The sequence below is a fragment of the Nanorana parkeri genome, unplaced genomic scaffold (genome assembly GCF_000935625.1).
Source record: "Nanorana parkeri isolate BGI_ZX_2015 unplaced genomic scaffold, ASM93562v1 scaffold785, whole genome shotgun sequence".
NCBI lineage: Eukaryota > Metazoa > Chordata > Amphibia > Anura > Dicroglossidae > Nanorana > Nanorana parkeri.
In genome coordinates, this window is record NW_017307053.1 from 742,371 (window position 1) to 767,553 (window position 25,183).

General features: G+C 41.3%; 1 protein-coding gene across 1 annotated transcript in view; it reads left to right on the top strand.

Moving 5' to 3' along the window:
* Positions 1 to 25,183, top strand: part of LOC108793879 (stromal membrane-associated protein 1-like) — a 127,210-nt gene that overhangs the window by 89,546 nt on the left and 12,481 nt on the right. Inside the window, exon 5 of the mRNA XM_018564830.1 lies at positions 23,434 to 23,511. Coding sequence (XP_018420332.1) covers positions 23,434 to 23,511 — 78 coding nt within the window. The remainder of the gene's footprint in view (positions 1 to 23,433; positions 23,512 to 25,183) is intronic.

Consider the following 25,183-nt stretch of genomic DNA (forward strand, 5'->3'; position numbering starts at 1 on the left):
CATCACCGTCAGTTCTCGTGCCGAGCAGCCATTCAAAATATGTTGCCCAGTCCTGCAGGTCAGCTTGAGGTGGGCTGGAATTATGGCCATAAGGGAGCTCCATCCATATTTGCATTTCTTACAGCTCCCATATGTACCCTGTAGAGGTGACTTGACAGGACTGGCGTCACATTCTGGCTCCTGGCACCTCTACAGGGCGGGCAAGGGAGCTGTACAAACAATCTGGAGTGGAGGATCCACTCCAGTTCTCATAAGGTAGGGAGACTGGGTGAATCTTCAAAAAAAATATAATTTGTTTTGGATTGTGTATGTGTGTGTGAGAATGTTTGAGTGTGTGTGCACAGTGCAACTTGGGTCGCGACTTAATGACCAAGGACAAATGTGGGTCCTGAGATTACATAGGTTGAGAACCACTGCTCTAATGTACATCTGCTCACTGTCTATGACCAGGTTGCCTTACATTTTCCAGCAAATGAAAAGCCCTGGTCCGGTATATCCTATGCAGAGCTTGATCTTTTGTCTTAGGCTTTAAAATAGCACACTGTCGTTAACACAGGCACCACACTTTAAAAACAGTACAGCTACATTTTCAGATGTGTGATGTGTATCTATGCGTAAATTTTAGGACTTGCCTAAATGTATCTGTGTCCCTGGCAGTGAGGGTTTGGTGGATTCAACGCACTGTGAATGCAGTACCTTGTTAGCATGTAAAAAGTTTAGGGTTAATTCAATGAAGAAAACCTTTTTAAATCTGACTTCCGGTTTTAGCAATAAGCTCTGATAGAATTACCTGATCGGAGTTGCTGTTCCAAAGTAGAGCAAGACCTACCAATTTAATGGTCTCCCAAAACCATTACTTTCAAAGCACGACAAATGTCATGGTTGCCAGTGTGCTTATTTCAGCTATGAACTGAACCTCTGAACCCTCAAATGGCTGGCAAAGTAGCTGATCACATGTGCAGGACCATGGCAACTGCAGGTGGCACCTTTCTTGACTGTAAAGGAGGCTATGCCCCTCTGTCTTGACCAGTTGGTCCACAAACTTAAACATTGGTAATCTAGATCACGTTGTCTACAATGCAATTGTTTATTCTCAAGTAAACACTTGGGAGGATGCAGTTGGTTACATTCTTTATATTGTACCCTAATACAATATGGCCTCCCTTTGCCCAAACTATACTGCCCTTTTTTTTTTTTTTTAATCCAGATGCTCCATAGGTCACCATGAGAATAGACGTTACTCAAGCATTACTAAGAGCATTTCTGTAATACGTGCTATCAATGGTTTGAGATCAAAAGTTTTAATAGCTAAAAGGTTTTCTATTAAAAAAAAATTGTTTTACTCCTTTTTAAGGTTTTTAGTTATTTCTTTATTTTTTAATATTGTTCTAGAAGATTGTACTTACTGAGATCATAGAATCATAATAAACCCTGGAAAGGTTAGGAAGCGGTGCAAAGATACATTATACTGTTATTTGAAAATTAGAATATGTATTTGCAGAAGCTTTTTTTCTAGACATCAGAAATGCAGGTTAGAGCCTTACATGATTTGTGGTGATTAATATGTATAAACCTGACCTGCTTTGAAGTTACAAAGCGTTGTTGACTAGATGAGACAGTTTCTCCTTTGGGATGTTAAGATAAGATTTTTGCATAGCAAGGTGGCTTGCACGAGAAGCTTATTTCCAGTGTTCATTCATATATTTTTTTCTCATTTTTCTTTTATTCATCCTTTTTATATGTTCTCAAAATGCACAATTTAATGTTTTAATGTAATTCTAAGCAAAAGAAGCAAACACTGCATTGCATAGTTAGTATTGCGGTATTATGCAACTACAGCTTTGTCATCCACTATCAAGCACAGACTAAAGAAACAAAAATATAGAGCTTTCCTAGAATAGCAATTGTCTTCGCTCTTTTTCCTATTAAAATAACATAAGCCCAGTTTTATTCCAAAAACATTTTCAGAATAGGTCTTAGCCTTGTCTGCAAGATAATTTTGTTTCATCCTTTATTCCACTGTACTAGAAAATCAGTATTGAAAAGTTGATTTTATGGTGATTTGTCGAGTCTTCGTTCTATACAAATTCATAGACAATACTTTTGCTTATAGGTCTTGCTTATTTATGTGACCTGTATATTTTAAATTGGCTCTGTCATGAGAGAAACAGGGGGTTTGCTATCCTCAAAATGCTAGATGTCAGACTGTGTCTGACCTAAAGTGTATCTAAACTCAAGAACAACTCAAGAACAAGAGTATATAGTTCTATAGTTAGCTTAGCAGGCCCTAAATGTGCTGGCTGCATTCCTTTTTTTTTTTTTCCTAGACTTTTTTTCCTTCAGTTATGCTTGGTGATCCTGCTCATAATGCATTCTCACAGTACTGCATTTGTGGAGGAGCATTGTTACTGAAGACTGCTTGCTTCTGATTTAAATATAAAATGTCTCCCTCTCCTCATCTCCATAACATAGGAGGACCTTAACATAGAGGGAGGTGTTCTGTATTGCAGAGAGGTGAACTGCTCAGGGCTAATAGACGGCTTCAAACAATTTGTATAGTGTGAAGGACTGCTTGTAACTCGTTGGAAATAAATTTAACAGTATGTTTAGGTAGGTCAGCACCATCCTTCCAAACTTTCGAATGAGGAACACACCGACACAGAAAAAATGTGGCGCTTGAAGTGCATCTCAGCACAAATGTGCGTGGCTAAATTGGGCTGAATATTGGCTGTGGCTTAAAGAAGCATGCTTAGTCTAAGCCTACTTACAGTATACCCTGTACACAGTCTGCAGTCCTTGTACCCATAACATACTCCAAAATGACTGTGCTGTGAGTGAGAGCCTTACTTTCATAAGCCTAAAAAGTCAATTAAAAAAATACTGCCATGTGTACACAGAGATCCAGAGTGACAAAGTACAGTGCCTGTCCTGTTATGCGTGTACTGTACATGCAGAACAGAGTGAAAGAGGACCAGTGATAAGACTATAATTTTTATACAAATTGGTAAAACTAAACATGAGATTGTAGTCCATCACAGGAGTGAGATTGGAGCTGTGGCTACTTTACAACACACACAAGGACCATTCGACCTACAAAAGTATCCACCCTCCAGAAGGAAGGACAGTGTCAGCATGAATTCAGATATGATTTGAGGAGCTGAGTAATACCCAAAAGCTACATTTTTGCTTTCAATTCCTTGTTGTTCGAGGTTTACATCAATCGAACAATAAAGTAGTACAAAAATAATTGTCAAGATCTGACTAAAGGCAGTATTGAAAAATAGTCTTATCAAGTGCCATCAATTTAACAAAAAATAGTTATAAATAACTTTGATAAAGGGAGAACAATCTTGCTCGAGTTGCGATAAATGGAACGGATAACAAAAGTGTAGCTTTTGACCCAGACTGAACAAATTATTGTTTAAGTCAGGGTACTTGACTGCATTTTTAGGATAGAACTCCTAAGTTTAGTGTCACCTTGTTTGTTTTTCACCCCTATCTTGTGACTGCACAGTGAAAGAAGCAGCAGATCACTGATGAGGTTATCTGTATTGTCCTCTACTTTCCTTCTTTTTGCGTAGCTCCTTGCACAGCAACACACCTGACTGGCTCCTTGCACTTCTACTTCCTTTTTAAGGCTTTGTTCGCAGGAGGCGATCTGGCATTTCTGCAGCAAGAACCTATGGCTCCCGGCATCAGGAATGCCAGCTGCCTGCCTGTAGATGCTGTATCCTTTTAAAGTAAATGACAAGGTAGCAACAGCTGCATCTGTAAGTGGCAGTCCACGTGTAATCGTACATAAGAGTACATGCAGTTTGCGTCTAGCGACATTCATTTGTTCCAAAGTGCATGTAATCGTACCACCATGGCGGCCACTGTTACCCTGTCATTTAATTCACTGTGAGCAATGGCTGCATGTGATCGGAACACCTGGGCTTCCTGCCACAGGAATACATACGCCTTGCGCGAATGGAGCCTTGCCTATGCTGTATAGGTTATACAGTGGACTGCAAGGCTGAAGTCGAATAAAAGTACTTATTCCTGTGTGCATTAAAAAAAAAAGTAATGATGTATTAATGATTACAGAGCTGCATTAAAAGAGAACCATGGGGTAACCTTTTTATTCTGTAGTTCTCTTAAGGGTCACGAGGACATATACTAACATCCTCCTGTGACCCAGAGCTCTGTATATAGCAAGCTGTTGTTCGTTGTACACAGCAGAGTGCCTCAGCCAGGACGGATCCCGACAATACTGTCGAGACCCACCCAGCTGGCTGATTGACGGCGGGCTCTACCCATCTCTAGAGGTAGAGCCAGTTGTGCTTGCCCCCTCCCCCGTCCATTCCTTCACTCAGCGCTGGAGGATCAGGGGGTAATCCCTGCAGGGAGCAGTGACTGACTGCTCTCTGCGGGGAGATGATCGGAAAGTGAGCAAGCGATGGTATGTGTTTGCTCACTTCCCGATCAATAGAGCCGATGTGTGACAATTTCATTGTCAAACGTTGGCTCTAACTATGAGGAGTAAAAGTCACTCACCTCATAGCTCTCCTTTTAATTTGTTCATTTTATATATTCCTGTAGTTCAGCATGAAGGATGTTTACATAAAGAGTTATTGAACTGTTACATAAATGTCTTCATAACGGAGCTTTAATATAACTCTAGGGGGAAAACATCTTGCAATGAAGGCAAAAATACCTTACATTGGTAAGATATTTAATTGACCTGAAGTTCAGCTTTAACCTTATTAATAACCAAGGCTTATGCAATAGTATATTTGGACCTGTAAACTTTCATATAGTGGCTTTGCAGGAAACAAGTTCTCTAGCTTTTTTAATTGTATTATATTTTTTTTTTTTGGGGGGGGAAACTGTTTTACCTTTTTTATATAACCCTGGCCCAACTTAGATAAGGTTGTATTGGCTAACTCTGCAGTGTTTTTCTTGCAGTTTTGTATAAGAAGGCCGTATATATCCAAGTTTCATTTTCACTGTCTTGTCCTACTGGCTCATTTTTTTTTTTCCAACTAGCATGTTGGTGTGTTCCATTTGTCAGAAATAATGCTGCCTGAGTGCATTGGCAGACAGTGGCTTGGTGAACTTGCCTGCGAGTGGTTTAAAAGTGGTCTGTGAGCTGACCTCTAGAGGTTTTTGAAAAAGCATGCATTTTTATTATTTATAACCTTCAGCTTGTCAAAATTGTAACGTGCTGTGATTTGTTTCCATCAAGTAAACAGTCTAATGCTTATAATCCCAACCTTTTTATTCAAAGGTCAGCATAGGTAGTCAAGTATTTTGGGCTCCTGCAGACCACAGTATAGCTATTAAGACACTCTCTTAAAAGTGTACTTGCACTGTAATAAAAATAAAATTTTATATATAACTAACATGAATAGTTTAAATCATGATCATACATACATACATACATACATACATACATACATACATACATACATACATACATACATACATACATACATAACATGTAGTTGTACGAAAGATCATTTACCCATTCATGTTAGCAGGGGATCATTGTAAATCTCTTGCTGCAATGTACGGGACATTTGTGCTGTATATGTACAGTACATATAGATATACAATTCTGCACTGCACTGCAACATGAATGGGTTAAATGATCCGTAGTACAGGCCTACATATCATGTACTACGGATCATTTAACCCATTCATGTTAGCAGGGGATCATTGTAAATCTCTTGCTGCAATGTACGGCACATTTGTGCTGTATATGTACAGTACATATAGATATACAATTCTGCACTGCTAACATGAATGGGTTAAATGATCCGTAGCACAGGCCTACATATCATGTACTACGGATCATTTAACCCATTCATGTTAGCAGAGGATAATTGTAAATGTATTGTCTGCACTGTATTAGCAGTGTGTACTCTATATGTACTCTGTAGTAAATATAGAGTATATACTGCTAATACAGTGCAGGCAATATACACGGTAGCCCCCTCCAAATCTGCCCTCACTCACTGTGTCGGAGAGAGCAGGGACGAGTCAGCGGCAGTGCTGGTCCAGTGGGAGGAGCTCCAGGTGGGGTCCTAATTTAGCTGGCTTAGAGGTGCCTGCCAGCTAAATTAGAAAGGAGCAGCAGTGACGCGACGCTCGGCGAATTAAGGAAAAAATAACCATAGCGCAAGCTTCGGCGATAGGCATCGGGGCAAGTACTTGTCAAAATGCCCTGTATCGGGCCCGATTCCGATGCTAGCATCGCTATCGGGACATCCCTAATAATAATAAATAAACGTATGTATGTATGTATGTATATATATGTATATGTGGCCAGATTATTATGACCAACTGACGTTTGTAGGCAAATTAGCTATAATTTTGCGCTGAAGTTGCTAGATGGCCAGACTATTATAAATAGGGAAGCAGGTTGTTTACCACGACAGTAGAAGTGATTTGTTTCTGAAGATATGGGTAAACAACGCGATTTAACAGCCTTTGAACGTGGGATGATTGTTGGTGCTCGGTGCCATGGAGCGTGTATCAGCAAAATCTGGGTCTGAACCTGCGAATTGTGGCCGTCAGCGACTAGTCAATGTTAGGGCACAACGGAGAGTGGCAAGACTGGTGCAAGACAACAGAAGGGCAACAGTGCATCAAATGACTGCAGATCTTAATCAGGGATCCTCTCAAATGATCTCTGAACGCACTGTTCGCTGTACACTGCATTGTATGGGATATGGAAGCCGAAGGCCTGTTCGAACATTTTTGCTGTCTGCAGTTAACAAGATAAAACTTCTCCAATTCGCACAGGAACACAAGGATTGGACAGTCGAGTATTGGAAAAAAGTAATGTGGTCCGATGAATCCCGTTTCCAGTTGCATCATGCAGATGGCAGAGTGAGCATTTGTCGGAAACAGCATGAAAGCATGCACCCCACGTGCATGAGTACAACCCTTCAAGCTGGTGGGGGCAGTGTTATGGTTTGGGGCATGTTTTCCTTGCATGATTTGGGCCCTGTAATTCGTGTGGAACAACGTCTGAATAGCACAACATACTAAAGTATCGTTGCTGATCAAGTTCATCCTATCATGTTGATGGCGTATCCCAATGGAGATGGCTTCTTCCAACAAGACAATGCGCCGTGCCACTGTGCTCGTATTGTGCAGGAGTGGTTTCAAGAACATGAGGGAGACTTTACCTTGCACAATCACCAGAGCTCAATCCAATTGAGCATTTGTGGGATGAAGTTGAAAGAGCCATCAGGCAGCTGGTTCCACAACCATCAAATCTCACAGAACTGGACAGTACTATTCATCAGGCATGGTGTCAGATTCCTTGCATCACCTTTCAACATCTCGTGGAGTCAATGCCAAGAAGAATCGCCGCAGTATTGAAGGCAAAAGGTGGCCCAACAAAGTACTGATGGAGTGGTCATAATAATCTGGCCTCTCGGTATGTATGTATCCAAAATTTCGGTCGCTGAAAATGGTACTTTTGAGCAAAATGCCGGTAGTACCATAACGGCCAAAAATTTAGTGCATCTACAGCTTCTCTCCTCCCCACTGGGTACCGGTCTGTGTCCCCTCCAATGCCAGCTGTTCTCCCCTGCCTGTGTCAGCAGAGGCAGCGGAGATTGAGGGGACACGGGGCAGCGGGGAGGAGAGAAACTGTCAGGATGGCAAACGGGGCAGTGTGGGGAGTAGACCGCTCTCACAGGAGGTGGTGCCCCGCCCTGCTCGGCCTACTGTGTCCGGCCAGTCAGGATGGAGAGCGGGTTACAAGTGATCAGCAATCGGGTCTGATCACTGAGTGTTTGCAAGTAACTGAGGACATAGTATGCTTACTATGTCCCCAGTTATGCTCACTATGTCTCCAGTTATGAATGAATAGGAAATGCTCTACATCACTTTCTGTTCATTCATGATTGTGGACATAGTAACTCATACTATCTCCACACTTGACTGGGGCAATCAGTATAGAGGCTTTCTATACAGGGACTTCATAATAAGGGCTGCAGAAAAAGAGACTGAGGACTCTTTGTCCTTTTTAATCTTTTTCTATTTTAAGAGGGGACTATAAGGAGTCTGTTTAGAAATATTTCCCCAAAGCCCCCCAAAAAATTAAAGAATAACAACAAGTTAAAAAGTAATATATCGAGAGGCAGAGAGAAATACATTATATAATATATATATTTTTTTTTTTTTGGGAGGGAGGGGGGAGTTGGCCCTTGAAAGGCATTTAAAAGTTGGTATTTACCTAGGTCCAGGCATGTCCCAACTTGATCCTCCCCCCTGGCCATGTGCTAGAAAAACAGATGATTGGCTTTCAGAAATTATATTGAGGTTCAGCTTCTGAAACTGCCATTCAGTTATAGTAAATTTATTTAAAACAAGCCCACTGCCCCTATTGAAGTCAAATTATTAGATCTACATATACATAAAGTAATTTGTTGAAATTCTGCTCTCATTAGTAACTACGATTCTGGTTTACACTGGTTGGGCACTACAATGCCGATGATTAAAATGAGACACCCGAGGTGCACATTGGAATGTATAACATTGTTTCTCTATATTTGAAAATGGTAATATAACTCCACTGCGAGTCCTTCTCATTGTGAATACCTGGTGGCTCAATTACACTGAGCTGGAGGGAGCCATGTAAGTCGAACAGAAAGTTGATTTGGATGGGCTATTTAGTGTGCTTTTTGGCAACGCTGCCGTCTGGCAGTTGAAACGGTAAGCATGCAATTATGTAGTGATTTTAATGAGACTATCTCATGGCACTTGCGTATAATTTCAGAAACCTGCTGCTAAGCATTAAATGTATTACCCTGTTGTATGAACTAACCTAATTTACTTTGAAACTTACACAAATACAAAAACACACCATGGCAGCATATCCCATGCAGTTTGTTCTTAATTGCTTCACTATATACAACTGCTTCTAATGCTTTATCTAATTTGGTCAGTTACAGGTTGCATATCCTTTGCTTCTATAAACATTTATGCTTAGTTCTCCAAAACAGTGTTTTGGCCCACTGGGTGTTCGCTGTTATTTTTCTTCTAAATGTGAAAGAATAGGAAGGTAAATAAGCACGTGCCTCACTGAAATGGAAAAAGACACCACAGTGCTCGAAAGCACATAAAATATGCTCATTTCCAAACACTTGGCGTTTTTTTTATATTAAAGGAGAACTATGAGGCGAGTGCTTTTCACTCACCTCATAGTTCTAGCCAACCTGTGACAATGGGACTGTCACAGGTCGGCTCAGTAGATCGGGAGGTGAGCGAACATATACCGGCGTTCGCTCACCTCTCGATCCTGTCACGGCTCTCTGCCGTGACAGGGGAGGGGATGGATTCCCCCCTCCCCGCTCCGATCCGCCAGCGCTGACTGGCGGATCGGACGTGGGAGGGGGCGGGTACAGCTGGCTCTAGATGGGCAGAGCCAGTTGTCAGTCACGCAGCTGGGCGGATCTCAACATCGATGTCGGGATCCGCTGTGGCGTCTCGGTATACCGCAGGCTGTTGCTCGCGGTATACTGAGCTTAGGGTAACGGGAGGACGCTAGTTTGTGTCCTCCCATTACCCTAAGGAGAACTATGGGGAAAAGCCCTTCTCCTTTAAAGTAAACCATTCCATTGCTCTTGCTATCTCAAATAAGCCAATAGAGAATGCCATTGCATACAGTCAGACTGTGTAAGGACTGACTTCAATTGTAAAAGTCTGATTTTCCAGGCTGATATTTTCACAGCTGCTATCTACGGATCGCTAGAGTGCTGCAACAGAGAGAGAGCAAAAAGGGCTTACAACTTCCTCTGTACACGGGTACTGTTTGATGGGATAACAAGAGGAATGGCGTTGTTTACTTTAAAGGCAAAGCAAAGAGTTTATACTAGTATTCACAAATCAGTTTTTGTAACATCTCATGGAGTTATGGTAGAACAAAGCGAGGTGTGAATATTTTTTTTTTTTTTTTACTACACTTGCGTAAAAGTGTGTGAACTTTCAGAATTTTTCTAGAATCCTGCATAAATGTGAACCTGTTGTTTTACCCATTAAGGCGATATATGAGCAAAACTGATATCTACTTCCCAACATGTACTACAAACATTTAGGACCAATTTACATTTATGTACACATTGTCTTGGTGACAATGGTGCTCATTTTCAAAGAGGGCTCTTTTTTTTTTTTTTGTCAACACACTGCAAGGTAACGCATGTATTTTATATTACATGCGGTCTGGTGTGCTGAGGGTCAAGTTAATCTGCTTACTCTGTGTATGTAGGTTGGCGTGCCATTGAATTTAAATGGCATAGCACATACAGAAGCTGTACTTTATATTGCTACCGTGCCTAAAATAGCAGAACTTTGGGCAAGGATTACCTGCTTGTTTTGGTCTAGGTAGTAGAATATAATAAAGATACTCACCCAATCGGGTAAGTATAACTCTATTTTCCTTCTTAGACCAAAACAAGCTGTTAACCCTTGCAGTGTGGGGTTAGCTCCACTGCATGGATTAATAATACTTTTTTCCTGGAGTTATTCTGTAAACAAAAAATTGTGCACAGAGCAGTCTTCTATAGTACATTGGAATGTCAGTAGCTAGAAACTGTAACAGAGCATTGCTTTGCTAAGCTGTCCATTGAAGCAACCTGGCTTAGTTGAGACTCTATTAGCACATATATTACGAAACTTCTCTTTGGAGGTCTCCTTAATATCTGTGAAAAATGTTCTACTTCAGAAATAAAAGGAGCTATTTTCATCTGGATTGTGAAAAGGTGAATAGAAATGAAACTGTAGAGTCGTGACACTTTTTTTTTTCATGTCCATTTCCTGCAGAGTGCATCCAGCTGAGCATGAACACACAGCAGAGATAACGTTGGCTAGAGATGAAATGAGAAATGCAGCATGCATATATTACACAATCTATCCGTAAGGTGAACATAAGATTTGTGATTTAAGGCCGCTAATTAGGCTGACCTCATTTGCATAGTTTTCAGCATTCAAAAAAATTTCTAACACCTTTTTTAGTGTGAGTCCAGCAAGCTTTCAGAATGTACTTTAATTATGGGAGGGGCGTTAACTTAAAGTGGGAGTGGATCTTCAAGAGGCATTTTGTTAACCTTTTGTACAAGTTAATTTTAAAATACTGTATATACATTTATCATGACAGAAAGCTACAACTTATTCTGGACAGTTGGGAACCAAACATCATGGGCAGAGAATACAGTAATAAGCATCAAGTGCACTGTAAACACCGACCTCTCTATTGCAACCTAAATGGTTATCTGCTTTTTGCCTCTGCCCGCCCCCCCCCTGCAGAGGACTAGTTCTTAGGTGTCTGTGTGGGTGCACAGTGTGGATAAGCAGTATGCCAGCTCTCTCTCTCTGACCAGACCATTCACTGCTTTCTCTTCTCTGCGCTGCTCTAGTGCCAGACCAGGACGCAGCTTTGTCCCCCACCTTGCCACAGATGAGCACAGACTGAGCAATGTGCTGAATTGCCTAGGAGTGGGCAAAGATTTGAATAAGCCACTACAGAATTTAAATGAGTAGTTGCAGATGTTGCATATGAGCTCTGGGCATAATGTAACAGGCCAGGGCTGCAAGGCAGATGTAGTGACAGGCTTAGCAAGCCTCATATTGTAATCTCAGAACGCCACTTTCATGGGAGGACTAAATAAAAAGTTGGACTGTCTTGGCAAATCCAGGAGAGTTGGTCAGTATGAATTTGCAACCAATCCTGATATGTTCTGAGCTTACTAAAAAAAGAAAAAAAAGAAGCTCCTTCAATTTCTTTTCATATATGTCGCTGAGAAACTATAGTTTTTTTTTTGTTTTTTTTTTTAGGATTGCATCTGAATTTGTTAATGCTTCTTTCATGAGGTAATATACCTTACACCCAGAAAAGTTGTATAAACGGACAGCATTAACGAGAACCTGCACTTTTTTCACAAAGTCTTCTAGAATAAGTTTACTGTAACACAAACTTCATAAGGTGCCAAGGCATGCTTTTACACTGGATTCACGTTATACTATTATAAAATGCTGCTTATTGAAGCAGGCTTTTCATGCATAATTTACTGCATTTTGATGAGGGCCACTGTAGTGTAAATACCACCTCTGTTTCAGCGTCGACCCCACCCCCAGAATCCAAAAGGTGCCCTATTGAAAAGCCCCAATTGACTTTTCCATGTGGGTTATGTCTGTACCCCACATTTAGGAAGTCTAGATTTACACTCTAGTACACTCTGCAGGGGGGTGTATATTAAAGCTAGGCACTTTATGGTGTCTGCTCTACTACTGAAGTTCTGTGTACTTCAAAATTCCTTTGATATATCGGCCTATTGCTCTATTGTTTCTCCTGTATTACTTACTACCTTTTACACATGTACTTTTAGGCCCCATTCACACCAGATGCATTGGCATTCATTTTTCAATGGATGCCAATGCAAGGACATCTGAAAATGAATGGGTGTGAAAGGGAGAAGTTCACACTAGTGCATTGCCTTGATGTGCACTACCTTGCACTGAAAAAAAAAAAGTAGAGCAGACTTTATTTATTGCAATGTGTGTTTAAAGCGTGTTAACGCAAGGCAGAACTTGTCGATGTTTAAGGTTTGATGTGTGACAACTGGAGCAAAAGCGGAGGTGTTTCCAATAATAATAAATTCAGATTTGGCTTTAAAATGACAGATCCCTTGTGGGCAACATATCCTTTTTTCTGTTGCCGTTTCTAATGCATATTTAATAAAGATCGTTGGATTTGTTATCTAATTAGAAAAAAAATTGTTGAACTGTAGAAATGGGATATAGTAATCTGTTTTTTTTTTTTTTAGACTGTTCTCATTTATTTATTTTAATAGTATCTTTGGCCTAGTTGTATGAAAGTTTCCCTTCACTTTAGATGTGGAATTAATGTAGTGGTGTCGGGAACTATTACCCTCCCCCTCATGGTGCATTTCTCTCAGACTGTTCAAGAATGCCGCTTAATGTTTAAGCGATAGACACAGAAAACAAGATACTGCTTTCAACTGTTTACACTCTATTGTGTATATATAACACACACACACAATAAGTTGACCAGAGCTTCAAAATTAAATCTGGGGACACCCTACTGACCAGGCCCACAACAAAAAAAATCACACCCCCATTTCAATCAATATTTAAACCATATCAACGTTACTACCAATAAGTGTTATATGCCTGGCTTTACAGATAAAGTCAAACATCATGTGGCTCACTGTGGTGAATAGTGGATATGGCAAGATTGCACGCAACATTGGGAGTGGCTTAAAGGGGGTTGATTAAAGTGGAATGCCAGGATTTCGGGGTTTTTCTTAACTTGATTGTATAGAGAACCAGTTATCTCTAATGTTGGTCATTTTAGGTGTGGATCGATGCTGTGCAGTTTTAAAATCCTAGTTTCACTCATGCGAGAATGTACTGCTAGCACTATGCTTCTTGCGCTGCAGGGATGACAGCTGCGGCTGTAACAGTGAATGGATCTTGTTTCTCCTTCCTTTCCCCTCCCCACTCCATTTACAGAACACCTTGTATTCTGTGACAGGGGATATCTGGTCATCCCAATTCAGAACCAAAGTTAATAAGCATATTGTAAAAAAGGATAATCTCTAATGTGAACACCAGAAGAGTTCTCTCTCATTGTCTACAGATACAAGAAAAAGGAACTGTCTAGTAAAATAACCAGTGTATATAAAAATTACCATTTATCAAACAGTATTCTCAACATGTAAGAATTAAATTGTAACTTTAAAGTTTTTATATTTAGCCAAAACTTTTTTTAAGGTAGGAAATGGGTAAAATCCCTTTCAATTTACAACCCCAATTCCAAAAAAGTTGGGACACTGTAAAATCTACATAAATACAGAATGTGATTTTTCAAATCTCATAAACCCAGATTTTATTCACAGTAGAAAATAGAAAACCTAGAAAATGTTTAACCTGACAATGTACAATTTTATAAGAAAAAATAAGGTACATTTTGAATCACCTCAAAAAGTTGGAACAGGGCCATGTTTCCTACAGTGTAGCACCCCCTCTTCTATTAACAACACTCTGTAAATGTCTGGGAACTGAGGAGTCCAGTTGCTGGAATTTTGGGAGAGGAATGTTGTCCCATTCATGAATGATATAGGAATCTAACTGTTCAACAGTCCTGGTTCTTCTTTGTCATATTTTTCGTTTCAAGATGCGCCAAATATTTTCAATTGGTAAAAGGTCTGGACTGAAGGCAGGCCAGTGAAGCACCTGGACTCTTCTATTATGAAGCCATGCTGTTGTCATAGATGCAGTATGCGGTTTAGCATTGTCCTGCTGAAATATGCAAGGCCTTACCTGAGAGATGACATCTAAATGGGGGCATATGCTGCTCTAAAACCTGAATATATCTTTCAGCTTTAATGGTGCCTTTCTAGGTGTGCAAGCTGCCCATTCCATACCTAATGCACCCCTATTCCATCAGTGATGCAGGCTTTTGAACTGAGCCTGAAGGTCCCTCTTCTCTTTAGTCCAGAGGATGCGGCACCTATGGTTGCTAAAAAGAATGTCACATTTTTATTTGTATGACCACCAACCATTTTAAATGAGCTTTGACCCAGAGAAGACAGCAGCTTTTCTGGATCATGGCTTCTCCTTTGCATGATAGAGCTTTAACTTGGATTTTTTGGAATGCTCGGCGAACTGTGTTCAGAGACAGGGATTTTTGGAAGTATTTCTGAGCCATGCAGTGATGTCAATCACGGAATCATGCCTGTTTTTAATGTAGTGCTGTCTGAGTGCATCCAATATTGCGTTTCAGCTTTATCCCTTGCACACAGATTTCTCCAGATTCTTGGAATCTTCTGATGATCTGTACTGTAGATGATATATTTTAAGTTCTTGCAATTTTATGTTGAACATTATTCTGAAATTGTTTGCAAATTTTTAGATGCAGCTTTTCACAGGTTGATGAACCTCTGCCCATCTTTACTTCTGAGACACTGACTCTCCATGATGCTCTTTTTATACCCAATCATGTTACTGACCTGTTACCAATTAACTTGTCCCAACTTTGAGACCTTTTGCTGCCATCAATTTCAAAATTACCTTTTTTTCTTAAAATGGTACATTTTCTCAGTTTAAACATTTGATTTGTTTTCTGTTATGAATAAAATATTGGTTTATGAGATCTGCAAATCTTTGTGTTCTGTTTGTAGATTTTATACAGTGTTCCAACTTTTTGGGAATTGGGGTTGTATTTTTTTAGTCTGTTTCCTGTTGGGTGATTTCCTTCCCTTCCTGGAGATGCAACATAAAGTTAGAGAGTCTGTACAAAGTGAGGGGGATTTTTTTCTTAGACAGTTGTCACTGAAACAAGTGTCCCCATTAGAATATTTACCATCCCCACCTGCTGGCAACTGCAAAATGTTGTTTTCCCATCACTTTACGCCTTGGAGGTAATGGTTACTAGTAGGGATGCACCGACACCGGTATTTTGGTACTGAGTACCATCATTTTTTTTTTTTTCCGGTACTTGCCGATACCAATTACCAGGTAACGGAAGCCCCATTCAGGAAGCCAGGTGTAATGACTCACCACCTGGCTTCCTTATTAGCCGGGAAGCCAGGCAGCGCGTAAAGACTCGCCACTCGGCTTCCCGATTAACAAGAAAGTCCCCTCTGACCTTGGTATGTCCAGCCTGTCACCCCGGGGCCTCTCCAGCCAGAACGCGGCCTTCCTCCGGTACCCAGCCGGAGTCATATGGCCGGCCAATCAGGAAGCCAGGCGCCGTGTAATGACGCAGCGCCCTGCTTTCTGATTGGCCGGGAGGCCGGCCCCATGCTCATCTCATGACGAGGGAGCATGAAGCCAGCTTCCCGGCCAATCAGAATGCCGGGCGCTGCGTCATTACACGTCGCCCGGTTTCCTGATTGGCCAGCTTCTCGACCAATCGGAAACCTGGCCAGCGCATCATTACACGCTGCCCAGCTTCCTGATTGGCCGGGAAGTCGGCTCCGGAAACCGGGCAGCATGTAATGGTCTCGCTGCCCAGCTTCCTGATACAGGAAGTACTCGTGCTAGGCATCAGAGCATTTGGGCGAGTATGAGTACTCGCCCAAATACTCGGTATCGGCACCGATATCGATACCAGTATCGTTATCGGTGTATCCTTACTTACTAGGGCAAATTTAACATGCCATATTCCACAAAAACATCACTGCCCATAGAGCGGAAGGGGCAGACATATGGGTAGGAACTCCAAGACTCATGTGGATACTTGATAGAAGACAGTAGTGGCACCAAGGTAGTACTTTACCTCTCCTGGATGATTAAAATTCTCATATAAGAATGTGAAATTGGGGACTGGCTCACACAGATTTTCCAAGGAATTGCACCCCCAATTGCTCATCTCTCCCCAAGAAGGTCACAGTTCTGTCACATTATCAGTCTTGTCATTTGCTATAATGCTTCATTTCTTTAAAACAGGGCAAAAACCAAGTTTAGTTCAATAGTAAACTAACATTAGTATGTGACTGATTTTGTAATTAGTACATTTGTAATGAGGCTATATACAGTCACGGTTACATATTATACTTTAAAATTGTTCATTGTACAAGACTTTAACCTTGGTTTGGTTTTCTAGCCCTAAAATCTAAAATGTCAACCATATATTGTAAGTCACATGCTCTATTGTATTCCTGATCTTTCTGATGTGTGCCATACTGGCTTTAGATGGGGAGCTTAGAAATGTCAGATTTACCACTGAGGAGAAATAGTGTTCTGCTTGTGAACATTTCTCTGTTGCATTTTTAGCAGGGAATGGAACATGGAGGGATAATGGTTCCATTAAAGTGATCAACTACACATGCAGAAATCACAGAATGCTTTTAGATGAAACCTATTTTTGTGTGTAAATGGATTCTGCTTCCTATGTAAGTATTACACCTAATGCCTCCTGGGTAATTTAGAAAGAACAACATTTGAAATGAGGTTATGCACTCTGATACTGCAGGGGAAAAGGCTTCTACATTGATTTATCATTATAGCAACTGTTCACACTAAGCTTATTTGTAAGAGATGAGGTCCCTTGTACATTAAGTGTAAGAATTATTTTGTCCTGAGATTCGTCTTTTAAAAGCACTTTGACTTTTATCTTGTTGGTTAATAACTGTATAGCACTTGCACCGTATACACTGTAGCAATGTACTATCTGGTATCCACATTGTTTGGATCCCCTTTTACTAATTGGTATTGGCACACTACTGAAGTACATATTTTCTTTGTTAGCGGGGCTTCTTTACTTAAACCTAAATAGGATTCCTGTAGTAACCATTGCTTTCATGGGAATTATTGTATTTCATTTCACTTGATACAAGGACAGAAGCATCAGCAATGCTGCTGTCTTTGTATCAAATACAATTAAAGCGTATGATTTCGACAAAACGTTTTCAGGTTTAATTAAAGGAGTCCTAGCACCCTGACAGATTTAGTGTATTTGTTACTCCCAAGAGCAGGGAAACCTGGGATTGTCAAATTGGGTATCATCTCTATCCCTCTTATATCAAGTGGATGTTGTGCTGTCAGAACTATGAAATAGGCAGTCACTGCAGAGGATATAAATTACCTTCAGAAGGCATATGTTTAGTAATTCAGTTTTAGATACTGCAATATTTTACTGCTAAACTGTTAATGTATTTTGGCTGTTTCAATGTTTACACATTCCTGCACCTGCTGTAGCATTCTCTATGATATGAAATTTAAAAAAAGCCAATTCTTATGGTCACAACAAAGTCCCCAAGACCTATATGAATTTGTCAGGTGATTTAGCTCTCCAGCATGTACCCAAAACTACAAGGCCTGCTTTAGATGAACTGAACCTTTTGAATTAGAACTAAAATCATATATATTTTTCATTTTGGATATGAAGGGGAGGGCTCTAATGCCTGTCAAGTGAGTGAGAGTTTTTCTCTTCATAGTAGCTACCCCCCCCCAACTCCAATTACTTCAGAGCTGTTCTTCCTGCACATGGCCTCTCGAAGCAGAAGCTCCTGCAGGGTGACCTTTTGATAAAAGCGAAAGGCTGGGTAAAGGGATGTTATCACGAAGGGCAGTAGCAGTTTTTCCTTAGAAGTTGATGGCTCCCTTGGCTTCTGCTCTCCATCCTCCCAGCCCCCAACAGGTGCTCTGACCCCATGGCTGACGGCAACAGGAGGAGGTATAGGTAGGCAGCTACCTTCTGGTTCTTGGAGTCGAGCAGTGCACGGTAGAATGGTTGGTCCGGTCACTGAGATTTCCTGGGGGCATGTCTCCATTGTCTGAGGGCGGTCAGCTGAACGATGTCTGCGTTAATAGATAAATTTGGTTCTTTCTGTATACAGTTTGTCAGAGTGGTGCCTGAGGCAGGTGGTTATGTTAGCAAACTTGACTATGGGACTGCAGGTATGCCGTGCATTTGCAAAGTTGCATATACATTTTAAGGTAATATACATTAATATACTACAGTAATATACATTTAAAGACAGTCTTTCAGGGTCCTTCTTAGGCATAACTATTCTAGATCTTCCCTGTAAGATGGCAAATCTACTTTTGGGGTGCAGGTCCGCTTTAAGCATTTTTGGTGCAATTAACCCCTTAGTGACACAGCTTCAGAAATTTTTTTCCCTTCTGGGTGCCGGAGCAAATTTGCCATTTTTGCTGTGTTAAACCATAATTTCCGTCTTCTCCATGCATTGCACCTTAAAAAAAAATTCACATCTTTAACCATAATATGTACATAATTAGTGTCGCTGACAAAGTAATTAATAATAAGCTATTTTATGTGTCCTGATTTAAAGAGTATATCATGTCTGCCATTTCAGTTTATTTTGGGAGTTGAAATTTAGATAAAATAATCTGCGCTCTTGGAAAGATAAGGCTAAAAAGTTAAAATACTAATCCTAAAGCTGAATTTTGGGAGTTGGCAATCACAAAATACAAAGAGTTAAATACAGTTATAGTGTGGAACAATTTTAAAATGTGGTATGCTTGTCTCCTATATTCATTAGCCTCCCCAGCACTATTGTCCTTTTTTTTTGTTTTTTTTTGTTTAAACATTTAAAAAAAAACCTGACTATTTTTAATTTTTTTGTTTAAACTTTAACAACTTTATTTTTAAATTATATTTTTTTTTAAACCTAGGGGGCACTAAGGGGTTATTTCTTTTATTTACATGGGCTTTGATACTTTTGTAACACGCAGCCGGCTAGCAGTTTACAAAGCACAGTGAGCTGCTGCCGGCTCTGTGACTGTCACGGCGCTGTGATCACAGGACTGTGACCACCTAATCTGCTGTTTAAGGTCTGCCTCGGACCCATCAACAATAGTAACTTAATGAGCACTTGTCCCTACACATACCAGCACTCATTGTACTGAATGACGGGATTATCTCGTCACCGGTCGTTACCAAACTGAACGATCATGACGGGATAATCCTGTCATCAGTCGAGAAGGGGTTAAAGAAGAACTCCAGGATTTTTTTGATTATCCCTTGCAGTGGGGGCAACCCCTGAACTGCAAGAGTTAAGTGCTTGTTTGTGTCTAGGTGACTAAATAAAATTCTACTCACCCGAAGCTCTGAGCCAGCCAGCTGTCGCAGCGGTCCCTCCTGCCTGTCTCCCTGCAGCATTGGAACCTTCTTCAGTGTCTTTACACCTATACACTTGTGTATAGACATGATTATTTACTGGACCTTAGACCACTGCAAAGGAGGGGGGGGAGACGTTGGTAGAACTGGTCTAAGAAGAAACCGGCTTCGGGTGAGTAACTTTTTTTTTTTTAAACCTAGGCACAAATGAGCACTTAACCCTTGCAGTGCGGGAGTACCCCTATTTATGGATTAATAAAATAATTTCCTGGAGTTCTTCTTTAAATGCATGATGACATCTCTGCCATTACAATCGATGGTATTTGAAGTGCAAGAGGAAAATGCAAAGATAAGAATAGTGGCATTGACTACAGTGGTACACTTGTCAGCAGGCTTTTTTCCGCTAAAAATGCCACATGTGACTAACTTTGAGGACGAATGCCCCAACTTGGAGCTTACACGGGAGGATCTTGCATGCCTAATTACATATAGATCATACACGTCTATTACATAGAACCTCTTTTACCCATAGGCACCTATCAGATTATACCCTTTGTTTATACCCTTTATTTCCCATTGTCACTTATGTCCCCCTGACTCAGAACAGGAAGCTAGGGGAAATTGCCACAGAGGAGATTAGACAGTTAACAGGTTATATATCTTTCTGCACTATATCCAAAAAATGTAGGCTGGAGTTATCAGAGCTGTAGTTATTTAGCTGATACTACAATGGGCTATTTGAAAACTATGTGGATGTCTTTCATACTAATTTGTGTGTCTGAGAAATGTTTGAGGTTTTCTACTTCTGAGCAGCATTAGAGAGCTCTAATCCCATTTTTAAAAGCACTAGACCTGTGGTGCAATGGCTAGTACATTCACATTTCTGCCCATCACATTGAACAACTTCCTGGATTCCCAATGTACTATGTGTGTCTTTCCCTGCTGCTTAACATGATGCAATCTCGATTTCTCAAGACTACATATCCCACCATGCATTGCTTCTAGCAAGCAATGATGATGATACATTGTTCAGATGTTTAGTTGTAGTTCAGCAGGCAGGCTCTGTGAGTTGTGATATATGGTGCATATTCACAGGGCTACGTGAAATTGTGTCACTGCATTGAAGAAGTACTGTGCATCCTATGGGCATCTACAATAAGTTCAAACTTCTAGACCCTTATGACTTTTAGAAGTGGGATAGAACTTAAATAAATATGTATTTGTTGTTTTTGACCATACAGTGGGTATAGAAAAGAATCCTTTAGAAATTTTCACATTTTGTTGCTTTGCAGCCTGAAATGAAGACACACAGTTTTTGTTTTATCCAGCTGCATTTGCTCGGCGCAACTTATAACATCCAAGTGAAAGATATAACACCAACATGTCAGGAAACAAAAAAAAATTCAAACAATAACTGAGTTGGAAAAAGGATCACCTCCTTGTGTCAGTATTTTGATGAACCACCTTTTACTTTAATTGTAGCCTTTTAATCTGTTGGGATATGTCTGTACTAACTTTGCACATCTAGACCTTGCAATATTTGCCCGCTCTTCTTTGCAGAACTGCTCAAGTTCAGTTAAATCTGATGGTGACCATTTGTGGACTGCAGTCTTCAGGTCATTCCACAGATTTTCAATGGGGTTCAAGTCTGGGCTCTGACTAGGCCATAGAAAGGACATTCACCTTTTTCTCCTTCAGCCACTGGTCATTTTGCTATGTGCTTTGGGTAAACCTTCTTCCCATTGACAACTTTCTGGCAAAGGGCAGCAGATTTTCCTCAAGAATGTGACTGTATTTTGCCCCATCCATTTGTCCTTCTATCCTGACAAGTGATTCAGTCTCTGCTGCAGAGAAATACCCCATAACAGGATATACCACCTCCGTGCTTTACTGTAGGAATGTTATTTGGATGGTGAGCTGTATTGGATTTCCGCCAGATATATTGTTTGGTATTGAGGCCAAACAATTCACTTTCAGTCTCATCTGACCATAACGCCTTTTTCCATCGGGCCTCAGAATCTTCACTGCATATGGCCTTTTCTTGATGAGTGGTTTTTTTTCTTGCAACCTTTTCATACATTTCATCACAATTTGTGATATTGTTGTCACATGCACACAATGACCACTCTGTCATACATTTCTGTGACTGCTTCAGAATTGCTGTGGGCCTCTTGGTAGCCTCTCTGACCAGTTTCCTCCTGGCTCTTTCATCCAGTTTGGAGTGACATCCTGATCCAGGGAGGGTCTGTGTTGTACCAATTACCTTCCACTTCTTAATAGCCTTCACTGTGCTTCAAGACATTGATGAAGCCTTTGAAATAGTTTTGTATCCATCTCCTGACTTGTGCCTGTCCACAACTTTATCCCGGAGATCTTTTGACAGTGCCTTGCCACCCATAGTTGAGTGTTTGCTTCAGTTGCACTACCAGGGACTGAAATGCTCCAGGAAAGTTATTTTCATGCTGAGCAAATCAAAATAACCACAGCTGAATTCAGTTGAATACTGAATACTTTGTGTGCCATTTGAGAAGGTGATGAGCTACCCCTGATTGAGTTTACAAGTCATTTTAGAAGGGGGTAATCCTTTTTCCAACTCAGTGATTCTATTTTTGAATTTCTTGAATTTTTTTTTTTTTCTGACCAGTTGGTGTTATCTTTCTCTTGGATGTTATAAGTTGCAAGTGCATACAGCTGGATAAAACAAAAACGGTGTCTGTCTTCATTTCAGGCTGCAAAGCAACAAAATATGATTATTTTAAACGGGGGGGGGGAGGATTATTTTCTATACCCACTGTCGATACTAGAGATACACCGATAACGGTATCGGTGCCAATACTGGGCATTTTCATGAGTACATCAGGAGCCTGTGTAAGATCGCACATCCTGCCATAACTCCACACAGGCTAGCATAGAGCCACACAACCCACCATGGACCCCGTATAGCTACCTGAGAGTCCGCACAGCCCACCATAGATCCTGGACAGGCCACTAGAACCTGCACAGCCCACTTGAGAGTCTGTGCAGCCCAGCATAGACCCTGCACAGCTCACCACAGGTCCTGCACAGCCAACCACAGATCCCACATAGCCACCTGAGATCCTACGCTGAAGACATCAGGCCGGCACCCTGGAGTAACAGAGTATGTAGCTTCATATTATTCTGCATTGATCTATAATGCATTGCTGTGTAATGTGTATTGCTGAGATTTGTGTACCCTCTACAGCTTGGCGTTAGTGGCAAGCTGTAGAGGGACTACAAATCTCAGCAATACACATTACACAGCAATGTGTATTGGGTTGCAGCTGGGACTGGGCCCTGGCACTTTACTCCTGTCCTAAAAATCATTACTTTAGTCTGTATTGTTTTAGAAAAGCTATCACATGACACTAAACAAAAGTATCAGTAATTGGTATTGGCAAGTACTTGAGGAAAGGTATCGGTACTCGTACTCTAATTACTCTATCGGTAATCTGTCCCTAATAAATACCATTTAAATTGGGTGTTGAAGCACTTACCCTGCTTGATGCAATGGTTATCAATACAAACGTGTTGCCTGGTATATGAAATATGTATGAAAATGCAATATGCCACACACACGTATATACGTACACATTCATGTTTTATGCTGCATGCATATCAGCAGACAGGTAAGTCTTCCTCTTGCATGCTCCAATCAGAATACTTTGAGCTCTTCCTGTGTGACTTTTCCAGGTGCTTTGTACCAACTGAGAAAATGAGATCATATGCTGCCTTGCCTGCCTAGCCGTTTACTAATTCTGATCATCTGTCTTGCTTCTCTTCTTATGCCTTTCATCTGCTTTGTACAGACGTCCTCTTCTGATCCTGTTCAGCCTTCGGCATCCTCTCCTTCTCTGCAAGCTGCTGCTGATAAAAGCAAATTGGAGGTATATCATTTTCTGCTGTGAAATTTGCAGACAGTCAACATGTTGTAATATGCAGAAGTGTTTTTCTTTCTTCCCAATCTGCATATGTTCTACAGCTTAAAAAAATGACATACTCTGTTTTCTTTATGCCTTAGCTTCATATTTTAAATCTTTCTTTTAGCTTTTTAAATGTCGCTCTGTCCTGTCGCTCTGTCCTGTCGCTCTGTCCTGTCGCTCTGTCCTGTCGCTCCCTGTCCTGTCGCCCTGTCCTGTCCTGTCGCCCTGTCCTGTCCTGTCGCCCTGTCCTGTCCTGTCGCCCTGTCCTGTCCTGTCGCCCTGTCCTGTCCTGTCGCCCTGTCCTGTCCTGTCGCCCTGTCCTGTCCTGTCGCCCTGTCCTGTCCTGTCGCCCTGTCCTGTCGCCCAGTGCTGGGCTGCTGTGCTGTTATGGAGCTCCATCCATATGTGCATTGCTTGCGTGCCCTGTAGAGATGGTGGGAGCCAGAATGTGATGTCACACCGGTACAGGCACCTCTACAGGACACGTGAGGGAGCTTTAAGCAATGCATATATGGATGGAGCTCCCTCACAGCCATAGACCCATCCCACCTCAAGCTCGGCACTGAGTAGCATATTTTGAATGGCTGCTTGGCCCAAGAACTGACAGTGCTGGGCTAGGGGGAGGCAGAGGAGCCTCTCGCCTAGAAAAGTGGAAGGCATGCGCGACCCACTGAACACAGGGTTGCAACCCACTTTTGGGTCACGACCCACCAGTTGAGAACCAATGTGTTAGATGATGGGATTGTAAACATGTGACCTGTCGGTTACTTCAACACTAGGTTTGTGTTCTATTTATGGACACTGTTCTCTGGCACAAAAATACGCTTGGCCTTCATAAACAACCGATTGACACCCCTGTATATTTAGACTATGAATTATAAGTTACTTTACCATTTTTTAAACAATCTGCATTAAAATCAGCCACAGTATTCTTGGATGCATATAAACCTGAAACATGGAAATGGGGATGATCTAACTAAAAAGACAAACTTATTTGAGTAAGAGGAGCACATTTAATAATGTATTCCTGTGACCCAAAGTCAGCATAAAATTGTCTCCTTCCTGCTATATGCCACCAGTGCAGAGCCAGGCTGTAGCTGTATATTGTTGAGATTCACCCAGCTGCCTGATTGACAGCTGGCTCTGCCTCTCTAGAGCCAGAGCTAGCTGTGCCCACCATCTCCCTGTCTGTACCTCCAATGAGAGCTGGAGGAACAGAGAGAGGAAGGTTGAATCCCTGGTGAGAGTGTTGACGGACAGCCGCTGCTCTCTGCAGGAAGGAGACCGTGAGGTGAGCGATCAGTGGTATGTAATCACTCAGCTCTCGGTACATATAGGCTGTGCGTGACAGCTGCAGTGTCCCACGCCGGCTCTAAATATTGGGAAGAGAGTATTTTACTCTCCCAATACTTCTCTTTAAGAGTATAAAATACCTTTCAGGGGTTTCTTATATACAGTACATTATCAGGGGTGTGGAATTCCTATCGCCCGACGCCCGGGACATGCAGTTTCGGGCGCCGGGCGAGTAGTTTTTTTTGTACACTCAGCCCCGCTCCGGACAAGCAGAGCTAAGTGTACAGTGTGGAGCCGCCGCTCGTTTTCAAGTGATCTGATCACTTGTATGAAACGAGAGGCG